General features: G+C 50.2%; 1 protein-coding gene across 1 annotated transcript; it reads right to left on the bottom strand.

Moving 5' to 3' along the window:
• Positions 1-1,187: 1,187 nt before the first annotated feature.
• Positions 1,188-27,476, bottom strand: OTULINL (OTU deubiquitinase with linear linkage specificity like). The gene is made up of 8 exons (XM_059416923.1): positions 27,308-27,476; positions 8,458-8,617; positions 8,347-8,378; positions 8,153-8,244; positions 7,259-7,408; positions 4,682-4,810; positions 3,499-3,768; positions 1,188-2,138 (listed from the first exon to the last, which is right to left on the bottom strand). Exons 1-8 carry the CDS (start codon positions 27,375-27,377, stop codon positions 1,965-1,967), a joined length of 1,077 nt encoding a protein of 358 aa, XP_059272906.1. The 5' UTR covers positions 27,378-27,476; the 3' UTR covers positions 1,188-1,964.
• Positions 27,477-27,878: the final 402 nt, after the last annotated feature.

Genomic DNA, 27,878 nt, shown 5'->3' with positions numbered 1-27,878 from the left:
CGTTAAGTCTAGAAGAGACAATCCAGGAATATCACAGTTGCCTGCAGCAGTCTGTCATCACATCTGCTCATGAACACAAAGGATGGAGTTCATTTTTTCTTCTCCCAGTGACAGATCATGGGGAGAGCTTTGGACAGGACCAATGAAATGACAAGAGTTATACAAAACCATAGACACTTCCAAGCAGGAATGCACTGTAAAAATCAATTAAGAAATCCTAAAAACAGAAAAGAACTCCCATTTCTTGTGGCTATCAAGGTAACACGAAGCCCCTTGGTCTGAGATGATTGCTTTCCAGCTCTTCAAGCAGAAAACGAAATGACAGTAGGCACGACACAACACACCATTGGACATCTAGCTTAAGTAGGACGCTGATTATCCTCAGTACCAAAGAATCTGGATGCTATCTTCATATACCACAGCATGGAATGTCCCTTATTTTATTTACAGAGGACACAGTATGAAAATGGGAGAAAACATTAGCATCAAAAATGTTAAGTTACTCTTAGAACGGATTTGTACCTTTGAAGTAGTATAACATTGGCCAAGGTTTTAAAAGTTATTTTGTATTTATTGAAATTCAAGACAGACCAGCAAAGTACCTTCAAAATAAAGATTAACAAAATAAACTAGAAAACTATTTCTGAAATAAAGATGACTAAAAAGTAGTTAGTTTGAATTTATTAGTTGTCAACTGTTGCTCTAACACGTTACCAGAAACCTAGTGACTTATACCACATAAATGCATTATCTTCTAGTTCTGTGGGCTAGAGATCTGACACAGGCTGTGCTGGGCTAAAATCTGGAGGCTCTAGGGAAGACTCTGTTCTCTTGCCTTTTCTGGTTTTCAGAGGCCACCCCCAATCCTTGGGTCATGGCTCCTCCCTCCATCTTCAAAGCCAGAAATGTTGTCTCTTTCTGTTCTGTATTTCACATTTCCCTTTGGCCATGGCATTCTTCCAATTCCTTGTCCCATTTTTAAGGACCCTTGGAATTATACTGTGCCCACCTAGAGAACCCAGAATAACCTTCCTATTTCCAGGTCAGATTAGTACCTTAATTCCACCTGCAACCTGATTCTTCTTTGCCATTTAACTCAACATATCCACAGGTTCTGGAGATTAGGACATAGACGTGGTGGGGGTTGGGGCGGCATGATTCCAGTTACCACACCTTAAATACACATGTAAATAAATACACCACAGTTTAATGTTTTGTAATGGTTCAGTAATTGTCATTCAGTTGCCTTAACCTACAGAATTAATCTTTTTTACCCATATAAAACAGATTGGACTGGCCAGATGCAAAGGTAACCAAAAAAATGTAAAGCAATATAAAACAAATTGTACAACATTACAAAGTAGTGATTATTTGTGTATGTGTTCATATATGTATATACAAAACTATACAATGTATACACGTGTGTATATGTGTGTCCACACACACACACAAACACACACATGACTTTACAGTTAATCAAGTGGTTCTAGAAAAATCAATATACCATAAAGATTCCGGGGAAGGTAATGCTTCTAAAATGAGGCCACACTTATGAAGATCCAAAATCAGTCAAAGACAAGGTTCCTAACGAGAACATCAACGTTAGAGACAAGGTCTTTCCTGTTAGTCCTATTTCCCTTTTCTTCTCGATTTTTTCCTGTTGCACTGCCCAATTTGCAGTCCTTGTGCCCTGAAAAGCCTGCCACATGTGAAATGACCAGAGCCCATATGAACAAGATCAAACCACCAACCCACAAATATTAGTGAGGCCGGTCTGGAGGAAATTGCTGGAAAACAAAGGAATGCCATCCACGCAGCCCTGTGTCCAGCGCACCTGCCACTCCAGAGAAGAAGGTCCTCGGCCTTTCGGGGACTGCAACGCTACCTTTGGTTTTCCCACTGGACTTTCCTTGAAAGTGTGCCTGTTGTCACTGGTGAGAGCTGGTGCCCAGTCCACACCAGACTTAAAAGACGGGAACGTGGTAGTGGCGGTCATTCTCCGTCAGCAGGGAGATCTCTGGCCACTCCCTGGGCGGCACGTCTGGGTAGCAGACCTCGAAGTCTCTGCAGTTAAACTTGAACAGTCTGAACACTTTGATTTTTATTTCAAGGGAGTGTCCAAGAATAAACATATCGATCTGCAGAAGAGAGGAAAAAGGGTTTACAAACACATATCTCCGACTCCCGTGCCCCAGCAGAGGAGGGAGCGGGTTCTCCTGCAGCTTAGGGAGGAATGAGTAACGTGCTTACTTAGATCCACGCATGAACCACTGAGGGGCCACTTGCAGAAACACACGTCTGTGACGTGGAAGGCGCGGGAAGGCAGGGGAACATCTTTGTGGACCAGCGGGAAAAAATTACAGGGAAAAGCTGTTGGGGGCAGTGGGAGGACAACTAAAAATAAAGGAATGCTCAGAAGAAAAAGGTCACTTTTTCCAACAGTTTTATATCAATTTTGATAAGAATACCAGGTAATTTTGTATGTTGCCTAAGAGAACAAAGCAAGACAAAACCTCTTTACGACAGGGATAAGAAAGTTTTCTCTGGATGGAAAATTTTCTTTTCTTCTTCTTTTTTTTTTTTTTTAAAAGATTGGACTCATTTAATTATCTGAGTATGTGTGCATGAGCAAGGAGAGAAGCACAGGGAGAGAGGGACAAGCAGGCCTCGCGCTGAGTATAGAGCCTGATGCGGGGCTGATTTCACAACCCCGAGATCATGACCTGAGCCAATATCAGGAGTCGGGCGCTTAACTGACTGAGCCACCCAGGTGCCCCTGGACTTAACATTTTTCAATAATTTTTTAAAGTTCAAGTTCATTTATTGTTTTTAGTAATCTCCACATCTGTGTGGCATGAACTCATGACCCTGAGATCAAGAGTTGCATGCTTTTCCAACTAAGCCTGCCAGGCGCCCCTAAAATTTTTCAATAATGTCTATTTATCTTCAGCAAGGAACCAAATGCTTTCCCAAACTTCATCTCATTTTCCACCAGGACTTTCTTCTGGTTCAACTCTGTTGTGGGAGAAGCTGCCACCATCTTGGAGGCAGAGTGAAAGGTTCGAAAGGCTTCCCGCCCTGGGGCTCTCTGGTCCCGGCTGAGAAGACACAGCAAACTGCATGGAGCCGTGAGGCTTATTCCTCTTCTTTCCCTTCTTCTTTTTTTTTTTTTTTTTAAGATTTTTATTTGTTCATTTGAGAGAGATCACAGGCAGGCGGGGGTGGGCGGGGGAAGCAAGCTCCCTGCTGAGCAGAGAGCGCCATGCAGGGCTCGATCCCAGGACCCTGGGATCATGACCTGAGCCAAAGGCAGAGGCTTAACCCACTGAGCCACCCAGGCGCCCTCTTTTCCTTCTTTTTAAGGGTCAATGACATTAACCCATTACCTCTTTGCAGTGGGTTTTCTCACTGCTGGAAGGAAATTCCAGACGCCTGTGCGTTCAAGGACGGCCAGTATCGTCCGGAATCAAACCCACAGGGTTCTTCTGCCCCCATTACCTGCTCCAGTCCACACGTGTCGCCCACAGGATTCAGGTGGTTCATCATGAAGCTTAAAGGGTCAGATGATGTTTCCCGGGCAAACAGGAGTCGAAAAAGACTGGGAATGACCTTGTTAGTCTTCATTTGCTCATAAACCCCAGTGACTTGATAGAGCATGATAAACTTTAAAGCTTCATATAGTTTATATTCCAGAAGAACATCAGAAAAAAGGATGTTGCACATACTTCCTCTCTTGTGGTAATCTTTAATTCCACTAAATTCAGCCCACTGAAAATACAGATGCAAAAGGGAAATTTACAGGGGAATGGTGAATTCCTACACCATGGCATCATTTTTAAAGTACTTGTAAAAATAAACCAAAGATGAATAGAGGGGAGCTTGAACTTCTCATTTTATAGCTTTTGACCCTGATTTTTTGTTAACCACAAGTATGTGTTACTTTTACAATCACAAACCAGTTTAAATGAAACATTTTTCAAAAAAAGCACTGTCAACTTCGTAAAATGCCAAGCAAGTGAGTCTCCTGACAGCTTAAGATAGTTGAGTCACACAGAAGAGACTCCAGAGATAAACAGTACTAACTAGTACTCTTTACTGCTCACTTGCCAAGCACAGATTAAAACACTTCGCAGACGTGAAATCACTGAAGCCTCACCATAACTGTAGAGGGGACATACGATTTACACATCAGTTTTACAGACCAGGAAACTGTGGCACAGAAATGCTATGGTTATCTACCAAGGAGAGTTCATTTCAACAATCCAAAATCTGTGTCTATTATAAAGGCAGGAAAAACTCTAAGTTCAAATTATAGCATCTGTACTATCCCCAAATTATTAATAGGGCACATCCCAGAAGGGCATTTCTGAGTGCCCTTCCTGGACTGTGCACCCCATCTTTCAAGGGGAAACAGGTAAGTGTTAAGTGTTAAGGTTTCCCAGAGAGCCCACAAAGGCCTCCTTAACCCATCACTCCAAACCCTCATTGTCACATGCAACATGGCTCGTTCATTACTTGGAAGGTGAAAGAACAGGAAAGCCAATCTCTACTTCCTAGAAGAGATGCTACTGGCCACGTGTTCCCCTTATGTGGAATCGAGTGACATGCCTGACAGAGAAGGGTCACTACATCTGGGGGGCGAGCTTTCATTCCTAGTCTTTTCCTCCCCCGGGACACTCACCTGTGTTTTCAATAATTCCACACATTTACGTAATTTTCCAAACACATTGGAACCTGTATACTTCTCAGGACCAAAACTGTATTGCTGGATCCAATTACAACCTTGTGAAAAGAGCAGTTTTTCAGGAAGCTTGAAAAGGAAGTAGATGCAGCCATGATTAGTACCTCCACATTTATGGCCCACAATTCAGAATACGTCACGGTCTATGGTCTATGATCTCATCTCCCTTAGTAATCTCCATTTAAAAACATGATGACAACAATTAAATAAAAGCATATCATTCCTTCTTTTCAATTTGTGGATTATAGGATTTGGATCAGATTCTTAATTTATAATTTTACAACTGATGAAAACATACATGAAGATTGTGTCTATGGAAACAATCTTTCTGCATAAAACACTTCCTAAACTGCCTAGTTATATCCCTTTAGAAATTGCTTTTGCCCAAACAATGCTAGAACACCACGGTTCATCAGGGGGCATGTGGACTTTAGGACGAGGCGCTGGGGTCCGATCTGCGCACTGTCTTATCAGCTGAGAGACTGCTCAACTGGCATCACCCTCTTGGCCTCACCCTCCACCATAAATCAAGGACAATAACACCCACTTTACAGAACCTTTGTTGGGATTAAATAAGATTACAAAATACATAAGACTCTGATCAGTGAAGGGATCTAATCCATTTTCCCACCCCGCTGAGACTGGGGAGCCCAGAGGCTTGGTTATAGTCTCTGTCCTCAGCAGGTAGCAGGCCTAGCCCACCATGCACACTTGACAAGTACTTGCTAGATAAAAATGAAACTAATAAAAACAAGTGTAATTTTAAAAATGGTAAGGAAATAGACCGTATATAGTTACATATATTCATATACTTTATATTTCCATGCTCCTCCATCCTTAAATGTACGCCCTAGATTAAACACCCTACATTCAAAATAAAAATTCAGGTTGTGGGGCGCCTGGGTGGCTCAGTGGGTTAAGCCTCTGCCTTTGGCTCAGGTCGTGATCTCAGGGTCCTGGGATCGAGTCCCATATCGGGCTCTCTGCTCGGCGAGAGCCTGCTTCCCTTCCTCTCTCTCTGCTTGCCTCTCTGCCTACTTGTGATCTCTGTCAAATAAATAAATAAATAAAAATCTTTTTAAAAAAATTCAGGTTGTTCATTAAGAGGGTTCTGCCTTTGAAAGAAAGCTAGGAAAGAAGGAAAGAAGGAATGAACAAACGATGGATGTACTACCTTACACTCTTAAAATGAAAGAAAAACAAACAGGGCACAGACTGGGAAAAAATATTTGCAAATCACATATCTGATAAAGCACTTGTACTCAGAATATATATAGAACTCTCGGGACACCTGGGTAGCTCAGGTCATAATCCCAGATGCTTAAGCATCTGCTTTCAGCTCAGGTCATAATCCCAGGGGTCCTGGGATCAAGCCCCATGTCGGGCTCCCTGCTCAGCCAGAAGCCTGCTTCTCCCTCTCCCACTCCCCCTGATTCTGTTCCCTCTTTGGTTGTCTCTGTCTGTCAAATAAATAATTAAAAAAAATTTTTTTCCTAAAGAACTCTCAAAATTCAGTCGATAATAAGATAAAAGTAAAAATAATTTTAAAATAAAGTAAAAAAATAAAAAAATTTAATAAAAATGTGCAAAAGACTTCAACAGACACTTCTCCAAGAAGATAACAAGGAAAGACATTCATCCTTCCACACTAGAGGAATGCCAACTAAAAGCAGTGCTACCAGTGAACGCCTATCGGAATGGCTAAAAATAACCCCAAATCGATCCTGGTTAGAATGTGGAACAACTGGAACTCTTATACTTTACTAGTGGAAATGCAAAAAGGCAGAGCCATACTGGAAAACAGATGGCAGGTTCTTATGAACTTAGACCTACACCTACCACATGTCTCTCCCAGGCATTTGCCGAAAAGGAAAAAATCCTGTATGGAGATATTTATAACAGCTTTAGTCATAGTTGTCGAAAACTGGAAATAATCCGGATGTCCTTCAAGTGATGAATGGACAAACAAGCGGCGTCATACTCATGTCCAGGAAAAGCACTCAACAATAAAGAGGAATGAACTACAAGTTCACGTGGCCTGGGTGGACAGCAGTGCATTCTGCTAAGTGAAAGAAGTCAGAGCCAAAAGGCTACATGTTGGATAGTTCCATGTCCTGGACATTCTGGAAAAGGCAAAATCGATAGGGACGTAAGACCTATCAATGGTGCCCCCCGAGCTAGAGGTGAGGGAAGGGCTGACTATTGAGGCATGGGCGGGGGGAAATCTCTGGTGCACTCTACAGGTTTGTCAAAACTCGAGTAAGTGTAGAGGAAAAAGGGAATTTTAGTAGACCACCTTGTTTATGAGGGACACATGCCCTTCTTGAGAAAAGATGGTGACATTAAAAAGAAACAACACTGAGTAAGACAGCCTCTCTGAGATGGACAGGGTATGTGGGGCCTTCGAAGACTCCTTCACTCTTAGGACGCACAGAGCCGCCCACATAAGACCCAGCCACCTGCACGGCAATGCTTATCGACCCGCTGTTCCCCCTTGTTTCTGGCGTGCAGATGTACCTTCACGATGTCTTTCTCTTTCATCCAGGACGGAAAGGAGAGGCCCTGGCTGAAGACCTGGAACAGCACTGACCTCAGTCCATCATAGTTGTCTCTCCTCACTCGTCGGACACATTTGATGTGATGCCGCCAGAACAGCTCCTCGTAAGCCTGTCCGCACAAAAAGAAGTTGGTTTTCAACTCCTCTGGATAAGAAAATAAACAAAATGAATTCACTGTACCATCAGTGGGGCATGGCCCCCCAATAAAGTGGACGACAGAAATGAAAACAATTTCAAATTATGAATGCGACCACGTGTCATTTTAAAGGGACTCCCCTGTGTATTGAGTCCATGTCCTGCTCTTTCAGTCAGTGAATTCCTGGAAGCCCAGGGCCAGGGAATATCACTTAGGGGAGATGATGACTTCAACTGGACCACAGTGAAACAAAAGTACTGGATACGTTTGAGACCACACTAAAGAGCACTTGGAACGAAACTCTCTTGCTGCTAGCAAGGCTGGTCGTCACTGCTGAGAGGAGCTACCAACCCTGGTCCAATGGGCAATTCTAAAAATCCTCAAAATCTTTTATATCCGGGTAAGAAAGTCTCCCCTGCATGTGGAGATGGACCATAAGCCTGGGGGGGACAGGGCTGAAAAGAGTGCCACCCTCAAATTGCCCGAAATTACAGCCTCATTTACGTCCTCATCCAGGTCCTCAGAGGCCCTTGCTCTGGGTGATAGCCCAAAGCCACTGTGTGGCCGCTGCCTGACTCCACCATGAGTCACAATTGCTCCTTGTGGCACATCTGGCGTTAGCGGATCTCTGGGCTTCATATGGCCGAGTGGAATGTTTGTCTCCCAATTTTTCCACCTGCATTCTGCCTCGTCCGGGACCCGCAGTCACACACACACCTTCCTCATCAGCTTGGCACGTGGCGTCTCTCCTTTCCACTCTCTTGCGCAGTAACTGAGCAGATCAACCTCAGCCTCGACGCTGAGGTTCCCTGGACCAAATCAAACGGAAAAGGGATTTGAGTTTCCCTTTCCTCCCCCTTCTCAAACCCTCTCTGCACCTTAGAGGTAAGAAAACATCTGAAAATACTTACTTTTGAATTTTCTCTGCAGATAGCCAATCCACCTGCAAGATAAAAGGAATGGTAATGTCAAATATCTACTTGAAAGGGCAACGTAAACTGGAAGCTGATCCGACCACCTACCATTTCAGCCAGTGCCCTAAATCACAGTGCATCCTCCGGCAGTAGCAAAGGGCGGCCACCAGACAAGCCGCTGCCAACATCACCGACCCCTTCGCTAGTCTCCACACGGTACCCAAAGCCTGGCTGGTGGCTAGCATCCAGGAGTGAACCTGGTCACTTCCTAGGAAAAATAAAAAATAAAAAAATCACAATTACACAAGTATGCTTCGTTTAAGGGGGAAAATGTATTGGCTAATTTTACCTGCAAAGTCTCTATCACTGATGACATGAACGGATTTTATTTTTTAATTTATTTTATAAAGATTTTACTTATTTATTCGTCAGAGAGAGAACACAAGCAGGGGGAACAGCAGGCAGAGGAGGAAGCAGGCTCCCCACTGAGCAAGGAGCCTCATTCAGGACTCGATCCCAGGACCCTGGCATCATGACCTGATCCAAAGGCAGATGCTGCACCGACTGAGCCACTCAGGTGCCCCCAATCACATAAACAGTTTTTTAAATATTCAAAAATTCAATCTGAAAGTAAAAGAAACCCTGGTTCTCTGATAATCAACGTTCTATGTAAGAATATCTTTGTTCCACAGAATTTGCAAGGAAGAACCCTGAAGAAGATAGCTTTCAGAATCCCTTGGACTGTTCAAAAGCTGCCTCCCCTATACCCTGGCGGTGTGACCGCAGGAAACCTAACTTCTCTCCTCTGAATTGTCTTGACTGTAATATTGGGGGAAACGCTGACCTCACTGGGGCAAGACAGAATGAAATGATTCCAGAACAAGCACAGTACGCCTGGGCCCTGCACAGCATATCTGTTGAATCCAAGAATGGTTCTAGGAATTCCGCTCAACACGGGGGGCCTCCAGCGATGCCACCACCAGGTGCTTCTGCCCACTCAGATATTCTTTAATCATTATGAGCAATTACAGATGGTATCACCATCACACACACACAATGAGTGACCCAAACGGCAGGCTGGACATTGTTTCCAGGAAGTGGACCCCTTAGAAGAGGGGTGAGGTGGGGACAGGTGCACTGTGCATGGTATGTGCTCCCATTCCTGACGTGACCAGGGGAAATGAACGGGCCAGAGAGCTCCAGCTGTGTACTCACAGGATTTTACTACGTGCAACTGTATTACGCTGGGGCACTTAAAATACTGACGTACAGGTGAGGAAGAGAACTTTTGAAGAGTGGCCCAGCCTCCCAGGGTTCATTGTGAAATCATTCCCTCTCTGGCACAAGGTTTGGTAAAATTCCAGTGATTAATAGGAAAAGCCTCAGCAATTCAGGATCTATAATTGAAGCGTTTTTTAAAAAGTCAGTTCTATGAGATGTCCATCAACAGATGAATGGATAAAAAAGAGGTGGTATATATATACAATGGAATATCATGAGCCATCAAAAGAAATGAAATCTTGCCATTTGCGATGACGTGGATGGAACTAGAGGGTATTATGCTGAGCAAAATAAGTCAATCAGAGAAAGACAATTATCATATGATCTCCCTGAAATGAGGAAGTAGAGATGCAATGTGGGGGGTTTGGGGGTAGGAAAAGAATCAATGAAACAAGATGGGATCGGGAGGGAGACAAACCATCAGAGACTCTTAATCTCACAAAACAAACTGAGGGTTGTTGGGGGAGGGAGAGGGTGGCTGGGTTATGGACATTGGGGAGGGTATGTGCTATGGTGAGTGCTGTGAAATGTGTAAATCTGGCAATTCACAGACCTGTACACCTGGGGCTATAAATACATTATATGTTTATAAAAAAATAAAAATTTTGAAAAAATGTCGGTTCTACACCCAATGTGGGACTTGTTCTCATGACCCAGAGATCAAGAATCACGTGCTCCACAGCCTAAGCCAGCCACATTCCCCAATTTTAGCACTTTTGATCATATGAATATTTGATATACATTTAAGCTCTGATAGGAAAGAATTTATCAGCAAATAAAGAAATAAAGTTACCAAAAAAGAAAAAAAGAACTAAAGGTACCAGTAACTAAGAATAGATACTTAAAAATGACTTAAAAGGGCATTTTTAAAAGCAGGTACTCATCTGTTTAACAATTTATTCGCTGTTCACTATATATTTACACCTGCCTAGATATTTGGTAAAACTTTTGGGGAGTTGTTTAAAATGTAACACGATACTACCTTTACATCAATAATTTAGATGATTGTTAATTCAGAGTAATTTCCCAACTGTAAAAACTCTGACATAGGCAAATACTTTTAGTAAATCCTTAAACTCAGCAAACACCAGAATTTTGTCTAGATGATACATAATTTCTTTTAATGTATTTATGAACATATTCTAGAAAAATGGAGTATTATATATGGTTTTACAGTTTGTTTTTTCTCTTCATACAAAGTAGATGTCTTTTCATATCACTACATAGAGGTCTACATTCTTCTTTTTAGGAAACACCTAACATTTCAGTGTAAAGACAGACCATCGTATGTGTGCAGTCACTGCCTCACTGATAAATCATCCGGATTGTTTTCCATTTCTCACTCTTGCAATCATTGCCAAGACAGACAGTCTCCTCCAACGGTCCTTGTGGGCCCATGGGGGCTTTTAGGATAATTTCAAGAAGAGGAAACTCTGGACCAAGGGGAGCGTATGTTTTTAGTTTTGACAGATATTGCCAAAGCACTTTCCAAAACAAACCGTCGGTCAACAGCCCCACCAGTCGGAGCGCCCGCACTGTCACTCTACCCCGGTCCTGGGCCCCGGTTGTGATTTCTCTCTGGAGTCTGCACTCCCGCAGGAACAAGGCACATTTCTTCTTCTGGGAAGAGGCTGGCGGGGGCTGGGAGGGCCGGATGTCACCGAGGTGGGGTCGGCTGCTGCCCCCTCCATAGGGCGCGCTGCTCTCATTTGTCACAGACTCTAAGCAACCCCTGGCGTCCTTTGGGGCCTGCCAGGTCCCTTAGGGCTCTAGATTTGAGACCCCCACACCAGGATCCTCTCTTGAGCATGAGCCTCTCTGGCAGCTGCACGGGGCCTCCACGGGATCCCCTACAGACGACAGCACGCCTGACCCCCACACACACGGACAGCACATGACCCTGGCCACTCTCTGGAAAGTAAACCCCACTCCGACCCAAAAAAGGCAGAGAGGATCAACTTATCAGGAAAACACAACACAAAACAAAACACGTGAGGGCTCCGTACGCCTCTCCTGTGCAAAGCTAGCACACAAGCTCACACGCCTTGGCCCCCCTCTACATAACTGGCAGTTTTTGGTCTAGTGGCTTAACCCAGGAAGGGCCAGAGAGCGCCATCGTGGGGGCTGGGGTGGGCGCCGGGGGAGCAGCCTGGGGGAGCTCCCCGAAGCCCCATGGGAGTGGCGGCAGCTCAGACAATCCTGAGGTGTTCACACGAGACACATGACACGATGTCATTACGAGGGCCGGGCTTCTTTAAGGAGAGGAAATGCAGTGTGTTGGTTTTTTGTTTTTTTTTTTTTAAAGATTTTATTTATTCATTTGAGAGACAGAGCACAAACAGGGCGAAAGAGAGAAGCAGACTCCCTGCCGAGCAGGGGCCCGATGCAGGCTCGATCCCTGGACCTGAGATCATGACCGAAGCCGAAGGCAGACGCTTCACGACGGAGCTACCCGGGCATCCCGGAAGCACGGTGTTTCAGTGGGAAAAGGTATGGCTTCGCCGGTCATTAGAATAGTGACAGTCTGAGTTTTGCTATGAGCCTGAGCCGTGCTAGGAATCCACCCCCTCCTGCTCCTGCCGGCCTCCCTCAGCTCCGGCCCCAGCCCAGCCCTGCTCATGCCCTGGTGACTTCACGTCCCTGAGCATCAGTTTCTCAGCCTGGGGATGGCCACAGGGCCCAACACCGCGGGAGTGCAGCCCGCACGGGAACAGAGCCGTTGTGAGCCAGGTGGAAAGGTTAGGGAAGCACTGAGCATGCTGTCTGGCAAACCCTGAGGCCCAAGTCCCTGTCCCTTATCATTTGTTTTGCTATCAGTCCAACCACCCTTCTTCTGAGGAAGCCGCGTGGGAGAGAAAGACTGAATACGAAAGCTGTAAGGCTGCGATTCAAAGCCCGGGCAGTGTGGCGCCCGAGTGGCCCGGGCCCTTGGCTCTCCGGCCCATGCATTATGCCCCTGAGTCAGTCTTCAAATTAGCTTTGCTACAGCAAGTGGAATTGAGACTCTTTAAAAAGAGACTTGAAAATCCATCTCCCGCCCCCGCAGGTATCAGTAACCGGATTACAACTCAAAAGCCGCAGCCACAGACGGAGACACCACACACCAGGGCTCCGCGGAACGCTACCATCATCACGACTTGGGGGATCTCACGGTCAAATCTCCTTTCCCCAAACACAGCAGAGAGGGGATAAAACTTCCCATGTCGGGACCTTCACTGCCCCCCGACCCCGTCCTCCAGCCCGGCAGGGACCTGCCTGGCCTCCCCTGCCCTGTCCACGAAGACCGGGGCTGGGGCGACGCTGACCCGGACAAAGCACCGGGAAAAGAGAGCTGGTCCCACCGCCAGGGATTCTGTCATTCAACCGAATACAAAGAGGGACAAGGACAAGAAATGCGGGGGGGGGGGGGGGGCACAGGTTTGGCAATGAAGCATCTCCAGAAAGTGAGGGCCGCGAGGACGGGCCGGGGGCAGGACAGGTCCCTGCTGGAATTAGGGATTTCGTCGTCGCCCATCTTTGTCAAGAGAGAAAAAAAAGAAATTTCGTTTCAGTATTTTTGGAATGGCCCACCTGGGTGGTGGTCCTGTTGGAAAGCGGATTAACTAGGCCTCACAGCACAAAGACCGGCCAGAGAGCCCAGGCCACACAGTGGGGAAAGGTCGCTCCGGAGTGGGTCGGACCTTGGAGGAACGACAGCAGCGGAGCCTCGCGAAGTCAACAGCGCGGCTCTCAGAAAGTCAGATCTCACCTGCCGCCTCTCAAACTATATATGGCGACGACACCACCACTACAAGTGAAAAAAAAAAAAAAAAAAAAAAAGGCCTTTTTTGTGTGTGTGGTAAAAGTCTACTTAGAGTTTTTTCCATTCTCTAAAATGTACCAAAGCTGAAATAATTCAAACATTCAAACAGGAAACCAAAAAAAAAAAAAAAAAAACCACACACACACACACACAAAACAAACTGAAAACAAAACCAAAAGACACTGCGACTCCAGAAACAGAGTGAATGTGCAGCCGGCAGTCCCACCTGGGAGCCCTGGGCTCCTTCTCATGGAAACTTCTCAGTGTCTCCTTCGCCCCCAACACTTCCAGGGGTGCCCCGGGCTGGAACAGCCCATCCCTCCGGCCTCTACTTCTCTCCCAATCTGACTCACTGCACAGCAGCCCGTGACCCCTTCTCCCTACACACGTCTGTCTACACTGCCAGCTGCATCTGGGTGATGACTTTCTCCTGAAGCACATCAGGGACTCCCCTGTGGACCATGGAGGGGGGACATTAGGCCTGGGCCAAAAGACGTAAAAGATAAGTTAGTGTACATATCTAAGCAGAGGCGGTGAAGAAATATATGCAGTAAAATCATCTTGTTAAGGAAACATAAGATAAAAGATGACAAACTGAATTTAATGATGACAACAGCTCTTGCCTCTGCATCTGTCCTGTGTTGCGGTTAATCAGCGGGATCTGGAGAGAGAGTGCCCGAGAGAGACTGGCGGATCAGGAAGCCGAGGGACCCGTGGGAAAGGTCCCAGGACAGCCACACACTCTCTGTGGCCAGAGGGGTGAAGGGCTAGGGGCAGCTGTGACCAAGCGAGGGACACAGACATGTCAGAGGTGTTGGTAAACTTCTCACACTCTTCTGAGCTGAGTCCTGGAACACTGCCCCCTTCGATAAGGTGGATGTGGCTTTCGGGCTGTTCTCAGCAAGGGCGGGAAGTGAGGCAGAGAAGTGTAATCAGAAGCCAAACAGTGCAGCAGACACAGGAGGGTCTGGGAAGGCCTTCTGTCCCCCCCCAACCATGCCCTCCACGGTTGTACTTCTCGCCCCCAACCCCAGGCTGGGCCCTGGGCAGGCAGGAAGTGAAGTGGAAAGATTTCTGCTCTGTCCTCAAGGAGCTCGTGGACGGACGGCGCGATGCTCTCCTGCAGGGAAGCCTACTGGTCGGCTTGTCCAGGTCCACGGGGCAGGGTCGGCCCTCGTCGGGCTGAGCACACCCTGGTGTGAGGCAGGAGGTCTCTCTGCAGGGACGCAGAATGACACAAGACCCGGGGCGCCTGGGTGGCTCAGTTGGTGAAGCGTCTGCCTTCCGCTCAGGCCATGATCCCAGGGTCCTGGGATCGAGTCCCACGGCAGGCTCCCTGCTCAGTGGAGAATCTGCTTCTCCCTCTCCCTCCTCCTCTCTCTACCCCCCCTCCTTTATCCTTTCTCTCTCAAATAAATGAATAAAATCTTAAAACAACAACAACAACCCGAGGCCCTCTGAACTGGACGCCGGTGGGGCAGGCAGACCTCCATCCCCAGGGGGTCGCGGCTCCCAGAGCTTAGTTCTGAGAAACTCAGAGGCTCGAGAATCAAGCCGACTAGCGCACGTTAGTCTGAACAAGTGACTAAAGAGTATGCGAGCAGCGCGACAAACATGCAGAGCGACTCGGGAGAGGCCGTCGGGGCTCTAAGCGACGCGGCGCGTGGCGGAGACTAGAGAGGAGCGTCAGCACGGCGGTGTGAAGGCCGGGGTTTCAACGGCCTTGGTTCTCGAACATTCACGGGCTAGCTGTTTGTTTTTATATCAGTTATGGAGGAAATATTCAGGAAAGAAAAGAAATCCTCTTAGCAAAACTTGGAAATACGGGGTCCAAAGGCTTTGTGTGCTTTTGCGTCTCAGGCATTAATTCTGCTCCATCAAGAAAGGCCAGACTTCCACATCGTAAAGTACCACAACCAAAAAGTGCAAGACCGGTAGCCCTGAGGCAGAGAGCCACCAAGCGGAAGGTTTTTACCCCGAAAGCCATGACCAGTAAGACAGTCAGCTGTCATCCTGTCCGGCAAGCCGCTCAGGCTTCCAGAAGCATCTGCGCAGGACTGGGCACGCTGTGCCCCAGGCTCCTGCTCAACCTCGTGTCAGGAAGGACGGCAGCAAACGGCTCCTTGCCAAACACTGACAGGATTATGCGTGTGCGTGTGTAATAATGGCAGAGGTCGGAGTTTTTTTCATTTACTGGGCACAAGTTTAGGGGTGTTAACTACAGCCCATGACTTAAAAAATAAGTGTGATTTTCTAATCATGGGTTGGGGATTTTGAAAACCCCCACCTCTAAAAGCACAAGAGCTACGGGTGGGCTAGGCTTCCAGGTCCTAGCAAGCTGGAGCGCCTTCTCGGGGCGATCTCAGCGCTCCAGGATCACCTTGCCAGCCCGGCGGCAAGTGAGACCAGTGACTCGGCGGGACAAGCCCAGGACTCTGTCTTTACTTTGCCATAGTCTATATGCAGGACCTCAGCCAAGTCACTTAGCTTCGGGGATCCCAAAACATTTCCCCAGTGGAGAAGACCATCCGTGGATAACAGAGGGTTAGAAACGAAATTCACCCACGCCACGAATGGGTGCTTGCAAGGCGAGGGCCCGGGGCAAGTGGAAATTCCCCGGCTGAGCCCCCATGCCACCTCCCCTCCACCTCCGGGGGTGGGACTCACTCCCACGTGTGGGGAGACCATTTCTTTTTCGGGACTCTTACTCTCTTTACTGATCCAAGTCTATTATTAGTCTATGAACACAGAGTAAGCTCCTCCTGTGGGCTGAGCCATGGGCCAAGGGCTGAAGTCATCACTGTGAGCCCTTGTCCTGTGTCTGGGGCACGACCGAGGCAATGCTCCACAGAAACAGAGCTCCAGCAGCAGATGTGACCTCCGCCAGCAAGAGGCAGAGTGGAGACCCAGGATGGACAAGCGTCCACAAGGCAATGGAAGCAAGGGAAGCGGGCCAGGCTCAGAGCGGCGGGGCCTGCAGATCCTGTTCGAGATGCTGACGCTACCTGAAGATCAGGGGACGGTCCTGAGCAAGAGGCCGGTGTGGCCGGATCTGTAAGCACGGCCTGAGAGGGTATTGCTTAGAGTCCTGAGGAACCTGTGGGATCGCCCTTCTACATGACACCTTTCAAGTCTTTCACGGAGTCACAGGATGCTCTAGGTGAGGGGGCTAGGGTTCCACTCGCTCCCCAAGGTCCAATGTCCACCAGCCCCTGAGCGGAGAGGGTCCCTCCGCCCCACCCCGGCGCTCCCTCTGCGCTCCGTCCAAGCTGCAGGTGGTGAGGCGTCACCGTGACCGTGTCCCCTGCCGGCCAGAAAACACCTCTGAGGGGAATGGCGAATCTTGAGTCACCACGGACCTGGGCATGTGACGGGCTGTGGCTTGTACCCTTCACCTCCAGGGCGGAGAACCTGAAGCCCAGAGAACAGCAAGTAGAAGTCTGAACTTGAACCAACATGCTCTGACTCAAGGTCAGTGCCCTCAGAGTTAGCCTCAGAGCCACCTTCCCGGAGCCATTCTCTTCTAAGAGTTCAGAGCAATCGCAAGCACGACCGTAAAAGGTGGCCATTGACTCCACCATGCCACTTCTGCTCTCGGTAAACATTCCCATCGCCTCGACCAGTCCTCATGTGACAGTCGGGGGAGGGGGTCCCCTTCCAGCAAGCTTTCTGTAGAGGCTCAGAGAGTAAGTATGTTAGGCTTCCCAGCCATCTGCTTTCTGTCACAAGTTCTCCAATTGTCCCTGACAAAGAGCAGCCATGAGACCGTACGCAGGGGGCTGTGTTCCAAGAACTTATTTACGGACACCGATGTCTGAATGTCATGTAAGTTTCCCATGTGAGGAAATGGTATTCTTTTGATTTTTTTTCTTTCCCCAACCATTAAAAAAAAAAAAAATGTCAAAACCATTCTTTGATGACCAGCCCTCCAAAAACTGAGTGGCGCCAGATTCAGCCATAGACTGTGCTTTTTGTCAAACCCTGTTCTAGATGATTCGCCCAAAGGATGCATACAGCCTGAGACCGTGGTAGTTAGGATTGCAGAGCAGTGAGAGAAACGGCCATCAGCTCGCGATTAGCCTGACATCAACTTAAAGCCCTTCCGACCAGTTGCTGGAGGACGTCTCCTCAAGCGCCGAAGGGAGAGACGAGGCTCGGTGCTTTCATCCCGCCTCCCCAGACGTCCAGCTGGGAGGATTTTCCTGGACACCCAGCTCTGGCCTCAGCCCCAGCCCTCCTCGACTCCTTCCCGAGGGAAAGCAGCTGGTCAGCTTGGCCCACCCTCGCTTGCCAGCAGAGAGGGACCCTGGGGCCTGACCTTTTGGGGGTGGGCTCAGCTCAGGCATTGCTCAGCAAGCCCATCTGGCCACACAGCTAGGACGTGTGGGTTTTATCTCTGAGCTGACATGTAAAAACCCTCTGATGCTGGGCACCTGGGGAGTGCAGTTGGACGCTCGACTCTTACTTTCAGCTCAGGGGGTGATCTCGGAGTTGTGAGGAGGAGCCCCTCTGCCCCTCCTGCTTGGACTCTCTCTTGCAAATAAATAGATCTTCTTAAAATTCAAAGAATAGAAATAAAATTCTCTTGACTCCCGTGGCTACCTTTCAGGTCATCCAGAACCTGGAAGGGAAGCGAGGCGGCCGTCACGCCGGCTCCATGCCCGACACCCAGGAGCTGACGCGTAGCCCCGCTAAACGTCACGTTCCGGGATCTGCTTCGCTGCCCGCCAGGACTTGGGTGGTGCGCTCTCAACTCTTAGACCTCTAAAGATTAAGCCTGTCTTCCACCTCCCAGTGCAAATCATTTATGAAATGGGACCGAGAGAACTAAAGGTACACTCAGACCATCCAGTCCTCATTTCTGCTCTGCGATGGTTTTTCCATCCGTCAGACCCGCTTGGGCTGTCACCACTGGTTACTCATCCCTCTAACTAGCTTCCTTTCCCCAAACCATTGTCCACTCTGTAACCAGTGGTGTCTTTTTCTTTGTCTGGGACTTGTGGCTTTTTTACATTCAATGGACGTGTCATCTCCTATTGAAAAATCTTTCCAGTTTTTTTCTTATTATTATTTTTCTTTTTTTTTTTTAAGATTTGTATTTATTTATTTGATAGAAAGAGAGAGGAAGCACAAACAGAGGGAGCAGCAGGCAGATGGAGAGGGAGAAGCAGGCTCTCTACTGAGTAAGGAGCCCGATGTGGGGCTCGAACCCAGGACCCTGGGATCATGACCAACCAACTGAGCCACCCAGGTGCTTCTGGTTTTCTTACTTGTCAGAACAACCTGACTCCTAGCAGCCGGTGAAGTGAGCGGGAAAGGCTTCTAAACAAGGTGTGAGAGGTAATGGCGCCTCACTTCCTAGCCCTATCCTAGCCAGAAGCCACGGAGAGCCGGTTCTTCTGGAACCAGGAACCAGCCGCATCCCATAACCCACAACATCTAGGAACCCACTGAGAAGTGGAGATGGGCCTGCCCATGAGGGCGGCACAAAGCGGGGCCTCCCTGGGCTCCGGGTGTCTTCCTCCCCTCCCCGCTCACCCACCCCTGCCCCTCTACGTGGTCCTTTAGCTCTGCTCTCCGGGAAAAGAAACCAGAGGCTTCCAGCACTATAGACACGACACGCAGGGTCTCTGGACCAGCAACATCACTATCCAGCGGGTGCTCAGGAACACAGGTCCGCGGACCCCGCGGCAGCAGCGTCTGTGCTGGGCAAGGTCCCCAGCCACCGGGTCACACGCCACGCCTGCGGGCCACTGCGATGCAGCCCACCTCCCCGCCACGGCGCCTGCATTTCCCGATTGACTACCTGGGTCCCCAAGGCACGCCAGCGCACCACCAACTGCCGGGACGGGCCACCGGGAGTCCTGACCGTTTCGTTATCTCAAATAACCTATTATCTCAGGCCAAGTGATTTCCGAAATTCCTCGCAGGAGGAAGCAGGCCTGCTGCAGTGTCAGTGGCCGTGGGATCCCCGGGGAGCGCCGCCTGCGGTATGCGCCTCCTCCCCTCGGGCAGCAGGAGGGCGACCTTGCCCAGCCACCCACCGTGCTTCCGCAGCGCAGGGCTCCGCCTGCCTGAGAAGGGACTTGGCTGAAATTCTCATTCAAGGCATCCAGCTGCTCCTCTGGCCTCCAGCAAGGGTGACGACAAATCCTGGCCTGCTGGGACTCCCCAGTGTCAGCATTAGAAGTTCCACGTCCCGGGACAATCTCGTGCCAGACAGGCCCACGCGGCCGCCCCGCGCGGCCTGACCCCGGCTCTTCCCTCCCCGCTCCCCGCTGCCTCTTGCTCAAAGCGGCCTGGCTGTCGGCTGCTCCCTCAGCGCGCCACGGCCTTCCCGCCTGCCTCCCTCGCCCGGGCTCCCTCTCCTGCCTGCAACACCCTCCATCTCCTCCGGCTCCAGCTGTCCGAGTCGCCGTCACTGCCTGGGGCAAAGCCTCTGGCCCGTTCCCACCCCCTCCAGCCCCCCAGGCTTGCTCAAGTCCCCGTTACGTGCTCGGCACACAGTGTCCCTTCCCTTCGCGGCACTTAGCACAGTTTACACAACCGTGTTTGTTTGATCAGGGCCTGTGTCCCCACATAGGTCAACGTCTTGAGGACTGGGATGGGGTCTGCTCTCGCTGCACTTTCTTGGTGCCTAGGCACGGGGCAGACGGTTAATAAATATTTGTCGAACCAGTAAAATGAATCCACGCAATCAGGATCCAGGCTGCGTATCTCCGTGAGAGACACGGCAGTTCCCTCAGTGTCCGTTCTCTCTCCTCCCACAGAAAGAGAGTCCTGACTTCCAGCTGGGTGCGTGGCTGCTGGCAAAGGCTCCATCTCATCCTCCCTGGGTGCCGGCGGAGCTGCACCGGGGAATTCTGACTCGGCAGCATCAAGTGCACTTTTCAGGGGGCTCTGTTGAGAGGGATGCGGTCCCTGTCCTTCCCCCTCCCGCCTAGCCAGAACATGAAGGAAATAAACTTGATTCGCTTATTTGGGGTTGTTCTGTTATTCGGCCACACCGAGTCCTCACTAAGAGCCCGTGCCTCGGTGGTCCCTTCTGACTGGGAACACCACGCCTACGCCAGAAACAGGGAGCCGCCCGCGTTCTCTCTTCCCCTCAAGACACTCATGGACGTACAAAGCAGGAAACGAGAATGCGAAGCGGTCACCCAGCAGGACGGCTTCCAGGTAGAGCAATGAGCCAGCCTCAGGGGCTCCGGAACCCACAGTCTGGTCCTAGAGAGCTGAGCGCCTCTGGACCGCAGCTTCCCTCCCCGCGGACAGACACGCGGGGCCGTCCACCGCCAGTCCCCGGCCTCCACCAAAGGCCTCGTATGGCGACTGGTTTCTGAGTTGTCCTGCAGGCGCCGTCACACTGGGGCACAAGACCCAGGAGCTTCAGCAGTTGTGAAACAACTGAGCTTCGACGACGCTTAAAACGTTACCCACAACTTGCACCACAGGAAAGATGCCCTGAACACGTGCAGCGGGGACGTGAGAGGTGACAAGTGCCAGCAGCGACCCCCACCCCGAGAAGCCCACGCAGGGTTCTACAGATCGCCCGCAGCAGGGCCACATGGACGCGACCAGTTTCTCAAAAGAGCAAGAATTTTTTTTTTTTAAAGGGACAGTGGAGGAGGAGCCTGGCAGGGAGGGAGAGAACTGGCCTTCAGAGGCTACGGGCTCCGCAGTTTGAGTGAATCAACCGATGAGGCATCGCTGGGCGAGTACCGCGGAATAGTAAAGCGTGAAGAACAAGACGGCACAGGTCAGCAGCCTTGGCTGCACAAGTCCTGACAGTCGGCTGCGCTGAGCCCGTCTGCGGAGTTCAGGAAATAGTTAAAAACCAAACTAGAGGGAGACACGGTGGATAACGTCGATCTCATACACTCTCTCTTGGTTCGAGGAGTTTCTCTCTCTACTTCAGACTGCAGGGGAAGGATCGACATGCCCTTACACCGATTCCTGTGCAGAGCTGCGGGACCCAGAAGTATTATATTAATAATGTCACTGGCGGGCGCCTGGGTGGCTCAGTGGGTTAAGTGTCCATCTTCGACTCAGGTCGTGGTCTCGAGGTCCTGGGTTCGAGTCCCACATCAGGCTCTCCACGCGGTGGGGAGCCTGCTTCTCCTCTCTCTCTACCTACTTGTGATCTCTCTTCTCTCTCTCTCTCTCTCTGCCAAATAAATAAATAAAAATCTTTTTAAAAAAATCTTTTTAAAAAAAAATAATGCCACTGGCTAAGATTGCTTTTCAAGGTAAGTGGCCGACCTGATCCTTGGCTACAAATGAACTCCAAGTTCATTTTTTAAATGCCAAGTGAAATGTTGAAGAGCTGATCTGTCTGCCGGCATCAGGACCGAGCAGCCCTGTACATCTAGATGGCCACTGATTACACGCAGCCCACACCACACAGGCTGGCCACCTCTTTCACTTCCCTTTCCTGTCAGCTGTCCTGCTTCCTCCGTGTCACTGGGACAATCATTTTGACTTGTCCCAGTGACTTGACTGGGAAGACACAGAGCACTCACTTATCCTGTCACTCGAGAGACCTCACAGGAAAGGTGAGGTCCTCCGGGCACAGGTCCACAAACATAGCCACAATGTACCAGGCATTACTCTAAGACCTAGGGGACAATTCTCTCTTGACCAGGCAAGAAGGAATTTAGTTCACTTCTCCTAAATTTGGGGGATGAAAGTCTCCGGGAACTCTCAGCCCTGGCCAAGAGAGAGACACAGGTGTTCAAAGACCTCTGCCTGATGAGCTCTGCCCACCGGCTCCCCCACCCACCTCTGCGGCATTTGTACCCACTGCGGCTGTCCCAAGCCTGGACAGGGCAGGGAGCTAATGTCTGCTGTACCAGGAACAAGGCAGGGCAGTGTGCTCCTTTCAACAGTTAACCCTTGATATGGAATCAGATCCCACTTCTGTCTGAATTGGGGGGAAGGAGGTGTCTGGAGGAACCAACTTGCAATTACAGTACTTTTCCCTCTGCTAGAAGACTAACCCTAACATTCATTAAAGCCAACTACAGGGCAAGCAGAGAAAGTGCTAATACAATATTTTAAATTACTATAGATCTACAATCCAACAATCCCACATAGACTCAAGCCGTCGATACCTGGTTAAATCAACAACAAAAGGCTCACTATCAAATTCTTAATTCAGAGGTTCATGGAGCATGGCATTTTTCATGCGATGGTTTCTAGGATTCTTTAAAATTTATCTGACATAGAGAAAGAGAGAGACAGAGAGAGAGAGCATAAGCAGAGGGAGCAGCAGACAGAGAGGGAGAAGCCCACTCTCCATTGAGCAGGGAGCCCAATGTGGGGCTTGAACCCAGGACCTCTGGATCATGACTTAAGCTGAAGGCAGACACTTAGCTGACCAAGCCACCCAGGCACCCTGGTTTCTGAGATTTTTGTTTATTACTTGAAAATCCCAGCAACAGTATTGCAACAGTCCTTAGTCTCCTAGAAATGAACGTAAGCATTTTATCACCCTCTTATTTTAAAAACGATGCCATCTGTCTCTTCTGGCTCCAGTGAAACAAGAAAGTAGTAAAATGGGGTATGACCAGAACAAAAAGTAACTGGCAATATGGACACATAAACAAAACCTTTTCTCTGTTGATTTATTATGAAATAACATTGATCTGTTCTTCCATTAAGTTAATTACAAGTCAATAAACGTGTAAGCAACCTCGATTCTGAGAGCAGACTGCTTTAAGTTTACTGCTCGTTTACAAGCAATGTCAAGCGAACAGGAGAAAAAGGTCAAATCCAGGGGCCTGATAACTCACTCACTCCTCTCAAGATGATGCAGCGGCTTTCATAGCTACAAAGAAGCAACCACAATGCTGGAAGTTTTAGCTCGATCATGAAGACTTTTTCATAATCTCACTTCTTCTGTCCCCCAGACCTGTGAGTTACACGGAGCAACACGGTATTAAAGAGAGAACCCAACTTGAATTGGGAAGAGCTGACATGTAGGGAGGGAACTGGGAGACGACAGTGCTTGCAGGTAGAATCCTGATCCAAGTTTCAGGAAGCAGAAGAGGTGGACAGTGAAGAATCGGTTTTAGGTGGAGCCAGGCTGCCAGGGTTGGGTTCAAATTCTGGCCGCTACTCACTAGCTGGGAACTTGGAGCAAATTCTGACAGAGTGGCGGTTGTGGAGAGTCCCTGAGACTAGGCACGGGCTGTGTCACCGTCCAACGCCCACTGTTTCCCATGGCAAGGACAACTGTGGTACTATAGGCAGAGGAGACAGCGCCCACCCGCACCGGGAAGCGCCCACCCGCACCCACCAATGACCGGGAAGGTCATTTTCAAGTTCGTAACTGTGCCAGTCAAGGATTTCTACTTAGCTCAGCACCTGCTACTAAACGTACATCATGTCACTGTGCTTGGCGTCGAATCCATCGCACAGAAACATAAAAGTTTCAAAGTGGGGCAAAGAGGCGGGCAAGAAATACCAACTACGGACCGTTTGGTTTTTAACATTCTGTTGTGTGTGTGTTTAACTGCAGCATTGGGGGTTGGTTTGTTTTTGTTCCTAAGCCTTCAAACTTTTTCTTTCTTAAGATTTTATTTATGACAGAGATAGTGAGAGAGGGAACACAAGCAGGGGGGAGATGGAGAGGGAGAAGCAGGCTCCCCGCTGAGCGGGGAGCACGACGTGGGGCTCAGTCCCAGGACGCTGGGATCATGACCTGAGCCGAAGCAGATGCTTACCAACGGAGCCCCCCAGATGCCTCCAAATAGATTACTTTTTCTTAAATGTTTAAAAAATTAACATGTAATGTATTATTAGCCTCAAACTGTCTTTTAAAGATGGAAAATATTTCTCTTTAAGGTTATAAATAGAACACAAAGAACCTCAGCTACTCTCTCCTCTTCTCCTTGGCACCCACTGACCCCTGCCAGCAAACTCCGCCCTGCCCCCGGCCCACCACCCACTGTTCAGGTTCTGGAGGGCAGCGTCTTTGAAGGCGTTGATTCTAGAATAAGATCAAAACTGGTAGCACCCCTTTGCAGTCCACGCTGAGGAGGGAATGTATGAGCCCCACAATCCTCATCACTCTTCTTGCCATGGACCCGCTGGCTGCCTGGTCCTTAGCTGTTGGATCTGCCCACTCTCCCTTTAAACACAGAAGTGCTCACCAGGCGAACTCACCTGTCTCCCCAGTGTGCTACCTAGATTGCCCATGGGAACGGGGCAAAGAATGCATTCAGTGGATCATCTGCTTTGTACATAAAGCCATCCTGGAACGACTTTGGAATAGTGTATTCCATGATACGGAGAAACACATTTTTAACCAGTAGAGAAGTTTACATGGGAAATCTTGTACAAGTTGTATGTGACTTGGTAGCAATAAAATAGGGATAAAAGTAACGGTAACCTCATGGTGTAAGGACACAATGATGATGATAGTGGCAAGTGCTTACTGTGGGCCAGTCACAGTTCTAAGCCCTGTGAATAAAGACAACACAGAATAAACACAACAACAGAACTGAAAAATATTGGCCATGACCATGATTTTTAAACTTTCTGTTTAGCATTAGACTCTTTCCCCCAGGCAAAATTTTACTCAGAATAGCATATAAAACAAGAAAGGGTGTTGGGGGGACAAAAGGCAGAAGCAGAGCTGTTCTATGTGTAGCTGGAGGCAGGGGACCTGGCTGCTGGGTCCCCTGTCCCACCTGGGGCACTCCTGGCACCCCAGACTAGCCCCTAGGGACCACCCTGGGGTCCCGCAGCTCCTGAGGACATGGCTGCAAACTTGCAGCCTTTTTGGTGAAGAACCAGGGCAGAGTGTGAACGAATCCTAACAGTTAATGACCCGGAGGCTGGCCAGAGGCAAGATGAGACAGGAGCACATACCCTCCTCAAGCGCCCCACGGCCAAAGGTATGCGGAGGACTCGGAGTTTCTCCTCCAGTGGGTGGGTCTCCCCCGGCTTCCTCTTCCCCCCACCGGGTCTTGGGGCCTCAGGGCATTGCAGCAAATCATCTGGGGTGCCACTTCCCTAATATTCCAATTCTGACAGTGTCTTTCCCCTCATATTGTGCACAGATGCTTAGTTCAAGATTCTCAATGTCCCACCACTTAAAAAGAATAAAAATGGATACCAGAAAATTCTTTTCATCCCTGCCTGCGCTGTAGGGATGCTGTCCAGCTACTGTCCATTTGGTTTGTTACTGACAAGTGTGACTCGTTAGCTGTTGCCATTATCTCAGAACTGAACCTTGGTCTTCCTCTTGCCAAAAGAAGGGTAGCTGAAAATAACCTGCTCCTATCCTGCCTTGGGGAACTGGCCTTAAAATTCCCCCCGCCCCCAAACACCACCTGTGAAGAAGGGAAACTATGCTCCTAAGTCCTCAGAGGTTATGGGTTCTGTTTTGGAAGGAAAAGAAAAAAAAAAGTTTTCCATAACCTGATCCTTGAATCACATTTTTCCACTGCTGCACACCAACGGCAGTTCCCACAGGCCGGAGAGGAAAGAATTCTCTGGCTCCCAGTGCTGGCACACCTTGGACTCGATGCATTGGAAGGAAAAATTCCTGGCCATTAGGTTAAGCCTAGGCAACTTTCTGCCTCCCAAACCAGCTTTCTCCTGCTGAGCCCTACCTCCATTTCCAGCTTTTAGCTTTCTCTCCCAAAATAAGGCAAGGGGTGGGGGGAATCACATCACAAAAAGTTCAAATGACTACACCCTCAGGAAATATTTGGCGAATCCTGTAATAATTCAGGGTACAGAAAGGTTGAATAATGAGTTTCTTTTCCAAACTTTTGAGATTAGGAGGTAAGTCAATCACAGGATTCTAGACTGGGAGGGGCCTTATGGCCTTAGGGATCTGCTACCCCCATGCCTTCATCCATGAGGATGAGGATATGAAAGTCCAGTATGGCTGCGGCTTCCAGCAAGTGGAGAACTCCTGTCCCGACTCCCAGACGGCACTGTTTCCACCACACCCAACAGCTCAGGTGTGAATCAAAAGTTCCTCCTGAGACCAAGAACCCCAACTAATAAGCAGTCGTGGCACCTGCCAGCTTCGCATAAACGCTGCAATACCTCGGGCCCCAACTTTCTTTGTGAGCAGGCATGCCCCCCAAATTCACCAGCAGCACCGGGAATGTGCTCAAAATGAGAAGCTGCTCGGTCCTCCCCCCCCCCCCCCCCGCTACCCCCCCACCCCCCTATCCCCCGGCGCTGGGGCTGAAGAAGGGAAGGAAAACAGCCTCCCCTGCACCGCAGCCGCGGACGCCTGGGAGCCGAGCCGCCCAGACGCGGGGTGGGTGGGCGCAGCGCCCCCGCCCCAGCCTCGAGCTCGAGACCTGTGCCATTGCTGCTCCGGTGTGTGGGGACACGGTTGTTCAAAAGCCAGTTTTCTCTGTTGTTCAGCAAGTCTTGACGGCTGCGAAGGTGTGGCCCACATCCTCCACCAGCAAAGCGCGAAACCCGTCAACTCCCCCCGCCCCCTGCAACTCCCCCGACAACAAGCAAGTTCTCAGACGGGACGCCGAGAAAGGGACACGGCCGCTCCCCGGCGGCAGGGCCCGACCCCCAGCGGCTGCCTGCGCCCGCCACCGCATTCCTGCCCGCAAGAAGGGCTCCCTCCGCCCAGGAACCTGCCCTCCCCGCCACCGCAGGTCGCTCCCAGCCACGACCCAAACAGCTCTGCCTCCCGAGGCCAGTTCCTATATATGCAGATGCGACGCGACAGTCGTCCCCGACTGCAGCCCAAACCTTGCCGGAGGTGTTTGGGGGTGCAGCCCGTTCCCCACCGTCTCGCCCTGGGGCGCCCCCGGACCTCCCAACCCTCAGCGCACCCCGACCCCCGCCCGCCCCGCCCCGGCCCGCCGTTCCCCGGCCCCGGCTCACCTGCGGCGGGGGCACGAGGACCCTCCCGCGCCCGCGCCCGCGCCCCCGAGGCGCTTCTCCGCGTCGCCATGCCGGCCGCGCGCTGCGGACGGGCGCGGAGCCTCCCCCGTCGGTCAGTCGGACGCCGCGGCCGCCCGCCGGCGCCGGGGATCGCTTCCCCGCGGCTGGCAGGCTCTCTAGGTGCGGGGTGGGGACGGCGGGCCGCGCTCCCGCCCCGGGAGCCCGGCGGCCGACGGACGCGCTGGGCCGCCAATGGGAGGCCGCGGCGGGGGTGGGCGGGGCCTGGGGCAGAGATGGGCGGGGCCTCCGCGCACCGACGGGGTCCGCCGCGGCTCCGCATGCTGTGCGGGGCGTGGGAAGCTGCTCCTCCGGGGACGCTTGGGAGCTCCACCTGGGCGGATCCCGCGATCTGCCTAGCACTTGACAGCGAAAGTCCCTGGAGTGGGAAGCAAAGAAACTCGGTGGGTGGGATGACGAGGGGGAGGGACCCGTGTGTTTTTCCTCTGCCCCGCGAGGGTACGGAAGGATTCCCATCCCTGGCCGGACTTCAAGCCGCTGATGGGTCACGGCC

Source organism: Mustela nigripes, chromosome 12 (assembly GCF_022355385.1).
Source record: "Mustela nigripes isolate SB6536 chromosome 12, MUSNIG.SB6536, whole genome shotgun sequence".
In the NCBI taxonomy this organism is placed as follows: domain Eukaryota; kingdom Metazoa; phylum Chordata; class Mammalia; order Carnivora; family Mustelidae; genus Mustela; species Mustela nigripes.
This window is presented reverse-complemented; position numbering and strand designations above follow the sequence as displayed.

What these genes read in the sequence shown, in the direction of transcription:
- OTULINL (XM_059416923.1), bottom strand. Translation starts at nt 27,377, where the DNA reads ATGGCGACGCGGAGAAGCGCCTCGGGGGCGCGGGCGCGGGCGCGGGAG. An exon ending in TTAGGGCACTGGCTGAAATG is followed by an intron (nt 8,379 to 8,457) that starts GTAGGTGGTCGG and finishes TTTATCTTGCAG; the next exon opens with GTGGATTGGCTATCTGCAGA. An exon ending in TGGAATTATTGAAAACACAG is followed by an intron (nt 3,769 to 4,681) that starts GTGAGTGTCCCG and finishes CTGTATTTTCAG; the next exon opens with TGGGCTGAATTTAGTGGAAT.